General features: G+C 52.3%; 3 protein-coding genes across 6 annotated transcripts in view; all 3 read right to left on the bottom strand.

The window, feature by feature from the left end:
- Window positions 1-7,374, bottom strand: part of Hoga1 (4-hydroxy-2-oxoglutarate aldolase 1) — a 29,088-nt gene extending 21,714 nt beyond the window's left edge. For 2 of the 3 annotated variants that reach the window (XM_023708865.1, XM_023708866.1), the window contains exon 1: window positions 6,881-7,373. In XM_023708865.1, coding sequence (XP_023564633.1) covers window positions 6,881-7,091 — 211 coding nt within the window. In that variant the 5' untranslated portion in view covers window positions 7,092-7,373. Of the gene's footprint in view, window positions 1-6,880 lie in introns of all 3 variants that reach the window. The other variant, XM_004625516.2, reaches the window with a different exon arrangement.
- Window positions 1,583-5,773, bottom strand: CUNH10orf62 (chromosome unknown C10orf62 homolog). Its single transcript, XM_023709026.1, has 2 exons — window positions 5,748-5,773; window positions 1,583-2,801 (listed from the first exon to the last, which is right to left on the bottom strand). Exons 1-2 carry the CDS (start codon window positions 5,771-5,773, stop codon window positions 1,904-1,906), a joined length of 924 nt encoding a protein of 307 aa, XP_023564794.1. The 3' UTR covers window positions 1,583-1,903.
- A 692-nt stretch (window positions 7,375-8,066) lies between the features above and the next one.
- The window catches only part of Ankrd2 (ankyrin repeat domain 2), an 8,568-nt gene continuing 7,994 nt past the window's right edge, over window positions 8,067-8,640 (bottom strand). The window contains exon 9 of one of the 2 annotated variants that reach the window (XM_004625515.3): window positions 8,067-8,355. In XM_004625515.3, coding sequence (XP_004625572.2) covers window positions 8,209-8,355 — 147 coding nt within the window. In that variant the 3' untranslated portion in view covers window positions 8,067-8,208. The remainder of the gene's footprint in view (window positions 8,356-8,640) is intronic. The other variant, XM_023708867.1, reaches the window with a different exon arrangement.

Here is an 8,640-nt window from a genome sequence, read left to right as displayed (position 1 = left end):
CACACTCTCTCTCTCTCTCTCAAATAAATAAAAAATTAAAAAAAAAAAAAGAAATAAAATTTCCAAACAAGATAATAGGAGGGTAACAATGGTCAATACACTGTGTATTATCGTTAAATTAGTTGGAGTACAAGATATCGGCATTTAATTGTCCAAATAATATTAGAACAAGCACAAGCCTTTCTTTTCAATGAACAAAGAGAAATTAGTAGTATAATTACATATATATATATCTTTTCCCTTCCTTCATTTCTCTATTCCCCATCCCAGTTTCTCTGTCCTTTGAGGGGAACAGGGGCTTGAAGGACATACACTGGAAGTCACCAGCAAATCCATGATAGATACGAATGGTAAGAGATGTCTCAAAGAGTCACTTTGAGTTAGTGCCTTGTAGTAGACATCTTCTAGAAATTCATAAGGCAGGTGGCAGTCTGGGGACAGGTTATTACTTGCCCCCACCCCCCGACAAAATACCTTCTTGGGACCCAGGAAAAGGAGACAGTGAAGAATCCTAGACAGAGGAATTGTCATGTGCGAGGAGGTCAAAGATAAACATGGGGGTCCGGGGAGAAGGCTCAGTGGAATAAGCGCTTCCCTGGCAAGCGCAAGGGCCTGAGTTCAATCCCTGGTTCTGGAAAAAAAAAAAAAAAAAACACAGGAGGGGGAGCCAAGTGGATTGCGGGAGGAAGCGTGGGAGGCAGCCTTGGGAAGGACTCAGGGACTCCATGGGCTCTGGAGTCCGGGAACGCTGGGAACAGATCCCAGCAATATCTCTTATTATGTTGGGCAAAGTGTGTCTCTGACCACAGCAGCTTCATTTGTGAAATGGATATAACCTAAGGCTTTCATCATAGAGCTACGACTTGACACTTGACACAGGGCAGGGTATATATTTAATTTTTTTTTAGGGTGCATCCTTTTTTATTTTTTTTTTTTTTTTTTGCAGAACCGGGGATTGAACTCAGGCCCTTGTGCTTGCCAGGGAAGCGCTTATTCCACTGAGCCATCTCTCTGGCCCTGCATCATTTTTTAAAAAGCCCTAAAAAAAAAAAAAAAAAAGGAAACTTCCAATAATACAAGTAACACATAGCAGCAACCGTAGGCATAGTCACAGCTTAAGCAGGAATGACTCAAACAAGCTTAACAGCTGTGGATGCAGATTGTAGGGAGGTTCTAACATGGATCCCTAGGGGTCCCTGGAGGCAGGTGGGGAAAGGAGATACAGCATGGGACACCCAGATTTGAGATGGCACCACCTGACTTCCTTACTCTTCTCTGAAAACCCGCTCTCTCCCCTGATACCTGGCTACTTCCTGCTCCCCTGGCAAGAACAGGTGGGTGGGTTAGAGGCCCCTAGAGCTATCCCTCCTAGCATCTGAGACTGGAAGTGGGGTAGGAGATGAGCAAGGGTGGATCGGAGGACCTCTTTCATGGAGTCTCAAAATCAGGCCTAAGAAAAGGCCCAAAGCAAGGCCAAGGCGAGGCCCAGATGAGGCCCAACTGCTAGAGAAGGAGCCATCTCCCTTCACCCCTCCCAGACCCAGGCTGGCCACAGAGCTCCTGGACTCAGAGTGAGGGAGTGCAAGGCTTTATTGGCTCCGTCCAGGCGTTTGGCATCAGTAGGGCTCTTGGCCACTCCTGGGGTCTGCCTCATCTGTGTCCTCTCGGTGGGTCCTAGGGGCCTCAGCATCTGTCACAGCTGCCTTCCTTCCCTCCAGCTCTTCCTCCAGCAGGGTCCATCCTCTATGGAAGAGCCTATTCAAGACCCCTGGTGAAGGGGCTGAGGAAGGATCTTGGTGACAGCATCTTACCCTGGGCCACATAAGTTTCCCCGTAGAAGAAAACCAGGCCTGTGGGGGTGGGGGCAGCCTTGCTGGGGGAAGGGATGTATGCTTTGGCAGCTTCAAGAATTACACATCTGGTGGCTGCGGTTGGGCAGGCTATGGCTCTGGTGGCTCTGGTGCCCTGTGTGATTCTGGTGGCTCTGGTGACCAGTCTGGCTCTGGTGGCTCTGATGGCCCATCTGACTCTGGTGGCTTGGGTGGCCAGCATGATTCTGGTGGCTCGGGTGGCCTGGATGACTCTGGTGACCATAGAAAGTACGTGTGTGGTTGGCGCCAGCCGTGGTGGTTTCTCGCTGGGTGAGGAAACTCCTTTTCAGCTTCATCTCCACCTCTTCCAGGGCCTTCAGCTCCTCCGGATTGATGTCCCTGGAGTCCAGGTGGCCTGAGTGCTGGTAAGCCGTGGCTCGCTGCAGCATGGAATCAGCCACACGCTGCCCCTGGATGTCAATCTCCTTGACGCAGGCAGCCACGCCAGCCCACGTGGCCTCATCCATGGACGAGGGCTTTCCTGACTCCTTGTGGGTCTCCTTGGTCACGCTGGACCCAGACATCTTCTGCCTGCTGGTGACAGATTCCCGGTGCAGACGTGTGGCCCCTTCCCCGTGCCTGGAGGTGACAGTCTCCACGCGGATGGTGGTGCTGGCCTTCCCACCCCCGCTCTCAGGCTGGATGGCATTGTTGCTGGTGCTGGCATGGTTGTCCAGAGCCAGTTTCTCCTTTGACAGGCAGCTAAAGTGAGATTTGATCCAGCTCTCCTCTGCGTTGTGCGATTCTGCTGACTCACCTTGTGCGGACGCAGGCGCAAGCTTACTCGTCCTCTTCCTCTGAGCCCACAGCAAGAGGCCACCGCCTCCCAGCAAGAGGATGGTCCCCAGCACCACCCTGCATGATGGTTGCTGGATGAACTCCAAGAAGGCCTCCAGGACCCCACGCCAGGCGGGCCGAGCTAGGAGCACACTGAGTCAGGGAGCCAGGTGGTATGGCTCATGCTTGAAAGGGCAGGCTCTCTGAGAGAGTGCCTGACACCAGGCCGCGGGCACCCCTCCCTCGGCTACCACTGTTGCCTCAGCAAAGAGCCTCATTGTGAGGAAGACAGTTGGGGTCGGGGGAGGGGAGCTGCCTAGCCCTCTAGCCTAGCCCGCATTCAGTACCTCAGGCCTGGGCCCTGACTCCCTTTCAGCCCTCAAGGTCAGTGGAAGGACAGTTTCCATTTCTGAATTCCCTTTGGCTTTTCCTACTCAGTCCTTATCTTCCAGTCTTTGGTGTTTCTTCCTCCCCAAGGGCAGAGGATGCAGTTAGGCTGGCCCGGGCTGGGGCGACATCCATTCTTGGCCTCCCGAGACTAGTGTCCTTTTCCCTCCCGGAGCATCTCTGCTTCTAGCTCAGCATGTTCCATCCCCACATGCAGCTTCCAGCCCCATTACAGGACACAACCCGGAAGGAAAAGGGCTCAGAAAGGAGCTCATTCTAGAATAACATGGGGTCACATGTGAAGAGAGAAGGTGCGGACTGCGAAGACAGAGCAGATAGGACATAAGACTTCACTGGGTCCCCAGTCCCCAGTGCCATGGAGAGCGGCACCTGCTGCCCCTTGCCTTAGAGATGCTCCTGCCACCCAAAATGCACCATGAGCACAGTGCAGGGTGTTAGCAGGTAGGACACTTGGCCACTTTCGCTGAGGCTGGCATCATCCTGAGTAATTTCCCTGCATCTCAGAGAAAAAAATATGCCTGGGCTACCCTCATTTTTCCTTGAAGTCATCTAATACATTTTGAAAATAAAGCCAAGTGTGGTAGTGCACACCTGTCATCTTAGCACTTGGGAGGCTGAGGTAGGAAAATCACTGCGTGTTCAAGGCCAGCCTGGACTGCACAGTGAAACACTGTCTCAAATAAATAAATAAATAAATAAATGCCAAAATTGGCTTTTAAAGTTGTGACGTTTTAAACAAAACATCTCTAACCCTAATGATTTTTAATACCAGCATATACAAAAATATATTTCACGGGGCTGGTGAGATGGCTCAGTGGTCTAAAGCACCTACTTAGAACAAGCTTAGCAAAGCCCAGGGACCACGGTTCAATCCCCCAGCACCACATGCCAGCCAGCCCACCCCCTGGTGGACTGAGCTGGCCACACACACACACACAAACACACACAAATAAATAAATAAAATTTTTAAAAAATATATATTTCACAAGAAATGACAGTCTACTCTTCATAGAAAGTCACTAGCTTAGGGGCTGGCGAGATGGCTCTGTGGTTTAAGGCACCTACTTGGAACAGGCTTGGCAAAGCACAGGGACCGAGGTTCAATCCCCCAGCACCACATGCCATCCAGCCCCGCCCTCTGGTGGGCTGAGCTGGCCACACACACACACACACACACACACACACACACACTAAATAAATAAATGTTTAAAAAAAAAAAGAAAAAAAAGAAAGTCACTAGCTTAAATTTTTATAGGCGACATCTCCCCTGTCTTGCTTGATTAACTCTGTGGTTGTCCACTAACTTTGGTTGAAAATAACAACTCAAAGTCCACCTTCGAGGTCACTTACGGGTGAGCTCAGGGCCATATGGTCCTCTGGAGAACCCTCCCTTCAGTCTCTAGTTGGAAGCTTGTGTTGTTTTTCGAGCCAGTGTCCCCACTATATCATCCAGGGTGGCCTTGAGCTCACTGCGCAGCCCTCGGTGCTCAAACACACAATCCTCCTGCTTCAGCCTCACTAGTGGTGGGATTAAGGTGTGTGCTCAATTTCAGGTTATAACTTTCATTCAAATAATCAGTATACATTAGCAATGATTTAAACATTTTTTAAAAATGGCTACACAGTTTCAGGCAGGGCCTTTCAGGAGGCTTTGTATCCACTTACCTAGGCTCCCACTTCCTCTTTTTTATTTATTTATTTATTTATTTATTTTTTTACAGTAACGGGGATTGAACTCAGGATCTTGCGCTTGCCAGGCAAGAGCTTATCCTACTGAGCTATCTCCCTGGCCCCCCTCGCACTTCTTCTTCACAGGTTTTTTTTTTTCTTTCCATTTTTACTTCAATTGTATATGCTTGCAGTACTGAACAATTACATCCCTTGTGGGGGTTGACACAAATGCATAACACATCTTAATTCTTTTTAGTTCTTCTCCTCCTTTCTTTCTAGGGCATCTTGTTGCAGATACTTCTCAACACAAAATGTGATGGCTGCACCTCTGCCCAAGTAGAGGTCATAAGAGAAAGAGCTCTTAGCGCGGACACAGCTTGGTTGAGTCCACAGAAGTCTTGGCTCTGTGCTGTCTGTGGCTAGGAGCCAACAGGCCCGCTTGCCACTCTAGGATGAGGAAACCGCACTAGGCAGGTTCTATAATCTCTCAAGTTGCTCTAAAGGCCAGCCAGGAGGCTTACCCAGATCCTCCACCTGCAGGGGCTGGGCTCTCTGTTCCACAGCCCTGCTTCCTTGATGTGCACTGAGAGAGGGCTCAGACGAGGCGGGAGACCATATGCCCAATCCCCCAAGGCCTGCACTCCGGAGCCCGCCCAGAACGGATCCGCAGGATGGAAAGGAGAGGAGCTAGAGAAGAGTGAGGGTTTCCCACAAGTCTCTGGGTGGCAGGCAGACACCAGATACAACATCCTCCCTCCCAGCTCTGGATCTAGAGCGTCCTGGAAGCTTGAAACTGAATCAGAGACTCTGCCAGAGGCTCAGGGCCTTCTGCGTTGCCTCACCTAAGCTTCCGACCTCTGTGAGCAATCCAAGGCACACATGTACCTCAAGGTGGTTTCCCTGCTCACTGTTGAGTGTTCACAGGGACTCGGGAAGGGTCATGTCATTTCTATGCTGAGCTGTGACGAGAGGCGCAGTTGCACCACTGGTCACTGTCACGAGGCAGCTATGCCACATTACCAGTCATGCTGCCATGTTAACACCATCACCTCATACATAGAATCAATACCTTCTGCTGTAGAACACCCTCTATCCCAGTGTGCTCTCACTTCCATCCTCCGCTTTTTCCCCCAGCCATTTCACAGCATAGCCATTACTAGTCCCATGTGTCAGGTGAGGAGATGCAGGTTTAGAGAGATTATCCCACTACCAGTCAGTGGCAGAGCTGTGATTGGAAACCAAGCCCACTGTCTTAAGTGCTACCCTGTACCACCCAACTTATGCCACGCCACTCCCAAAGCTGGGGCCCACAGTCTTTGTTGAGGTAGTTGGGTCTGGTGACTCAGAGCAGGGTGATAGAGGCAGCGAGCAGAAAAAAGCAATGTGAGCTGCACCATCAGAGCCAGCTCAGACCTCAGGCAGCCATGAGGGGGCTCAGTGGTCTTGGGCAGTGGCTGTGCTTCTAAGTCCCAGGCTCCTCTCCATGAGGTGGTACTGGACTGCCTTGGACTGCCATTTCCTTCCACCTTCCTGTGTGGCATCGGTGGCTGTGTGGCACGTTGGAGTCCTTGGCCTCAGCAAGGGGGAGATCCACGTATAGAGGAGATAAGTCCGAGGAGCCAGTACAAGAAGTAATTCTGGGGCCGGGGAGATAGCTCAGTAGAATAAGCGCTTGCCTGACAAGTGCAGGGTCCTAAGTTCAAGCCCCAGTCCCGCAAAACAAACAAACCAAAAAACAAAAACCAAGAAGTAATTCTGGGGGCTGGGGAGATAGTAGAATAAGCGCTTGCCTGGCAAGCGCAAGGGCCTGAGTTCAATCGCCGGTTCCACACAAAAAGAAGCAATCCTGCCAAGGAAAGCTTGCCCAGATGAGAACATGCAAGGGAGGCTTGAAGGCTGAGGAGGCTGACGCTAGCTGCATGCCACATGTGATCTCCTCTGATGCGGTCACAGCAGCATGAGGAGGGCCTGCTTCCCATGATGCCATAGCCATTCGCCAGCACGGTCCTACACAGCAACTCTGGGACCTCAGAAGTCACCTTAGCCCTTTACAGCCGGGGAAATGGAGGCAGGAGGGTTTGGTCTGAGGTGCTCACACCTGCGGGCCTTCCCTGGCCTCTGATTTCCCTCCCACAGGGAACAGGCCTGCTTACCTCGGAAGGGCAAGGTACCCAGTTTGTGCAGGTTCTCCTCCAACTTCCCATAGTCCACCTCTGCGTTGGCAGTGAAGGGGGTGGTCACAGGAGGGTAGATGCCTGCGATGTCCACCTTCTTCCCCTGCCCTGAGGCCCAGCCCCTCACATTCCTAGACAAGCCCCTGCTCAGCCCCTGCCTCACAGTGGCCCATACTCTGGGACCCAGCATCTCTCAGGCAGCCTGGAGCCTCGCTGGCCTATGTCCCCAAGTGAGGCTGAGTTTGAACTCCTTTTTCTCTCCTGTTAATGATCAACACATCTAGTTAAAAATTTGCAGCCCCCCAGACTTGCAAGCCCTGGGGAGGCCCAAGCCGGGCACTCCTAAGGTCAGAAGCTAGACCTGCAGGTAGCAAGGAGCCCTTTTTCCCTCGGGGGAGCAGCTAAAGAAATGCCACAATCCAGGGTCTCTGGCTAGATCCAGGGCTGGTTTCTGGGTGCCAACACTGAAAGGCCTCTCCAGTCGGGCCTGGGCCCTCCTTCCACGAGTCCCAGCCACAAAGCCAGGGCCCCAATCAGTTTCCAGGCTGGCTGGAGGCTGGCAGAGCTCATTGGCTGAGCTGGCCTGACCCGGCTCTGCAGGGAGGAGGTCCTAGGGGAGGGGCAGGGCGCGGCCGCTGGTCACAGGTGGCTGCCTTACTTCCGTGCCAGGCTCCTCCTGCCGAGGTGGGGAGGTGGGAAGCCTGTGCTGGCCACACACAGTTCTCCAGGACAGAAGCTCCGGGGTGGTGGTGAGGTGAGGATTTCACCAGCCTGACATGTGCAGCCACCATACCTGGGACGCAGGGCTTGGGAAGGTGCGGAAAAATGGGGTGCAGGGAAGAAACAAGACCACCGCGGAGGAAGCAGCAGGGCTGCAAGTTGCCTTTGTCCCCAGACCCACCTTTGGCCCAGTCTTCATTCTATAAAATTTCTTTTTATTTATCTATTTATTTATTTATTTATTTATTTATTTATTTATTTATTTGGCTGGCTGGCTTAGCCCACCCTCAGGTGGGGCTGGCATGGCCTGTGGTGCTGGGGATCGAACCATGCTCCCCTGCACCTGCCGAAGTTGCCTAAGCAGCCGCTTTAAACTGCTGAGCTATCTCGCCCGCCCACCTATAAAACTTCAAACAAAAAGGGAAACTAACACCACAAATAGCAAAAACAGTTTTTATTGTGCTAGCTTTCGGGTGCTGCTGGATTGTACGGTGGGTTGGCTGGTTCTCGGCTCTGGGGGGGTCACTCTAGGATCCTCCCTGTTGCACACAGGAGGGGCTGGGCGTCCACTGGGCTGATGCGGGCATTTACTGGGCTGGAACTTGCTGGGGGGTCTCACGTCCACTCTCAGCCCCCTCTAGCCCGTTCTGCTCTGTCCCTGGCTCAGGGTGCTCCAGGGCATGCCGAGTGTCAGCCTGCCACAGCTGCACCAGGTCCGTGGGAGTCTTTCCTGCCTGGAGGAACCACAAGGAGATCTGCTCAGGGCTCCCGAGCCTACTAGACTAGAAGGTGCCCTTGGCTGCGCCAGCGGCTCTCACATGGGGGTACCTGCATGGGTGAAGACACTTTTGTGGTCACAATTGGGATGTGGGTGCCCCTGGTATCTAGTGGGCAGGATCTTATGCCTTCTAACAAGGACAGTGCCCCACAACAAGAATTATCCACCTCTATGGGCTGGTGAGATGGCTCAGTGGTCTAAAGCACCTACTTAGAACAAGCTTAGCAAAGCCCAGGGACCA

The sequence above is a fragment of the Octodon degus genome, unplaced genomic scaffold (genome assembly GCF_000260255.1).
Source record: "Octodon degus isolate 3935 unplaced genomic scaffold, OctDeg1.0 scaffold00010, whole genome shotgun sequence".
Lineage (NCBI taxonomy): Eukaryota > Metazoa > Chordata > Mammalia > Rodentia > Octodontidae > Octodon > Octodon degus.
Note: the sequence above shows the minus strand (reverse complement) of the source record. Positions and strands in the feature narration are given on the sequence as shown.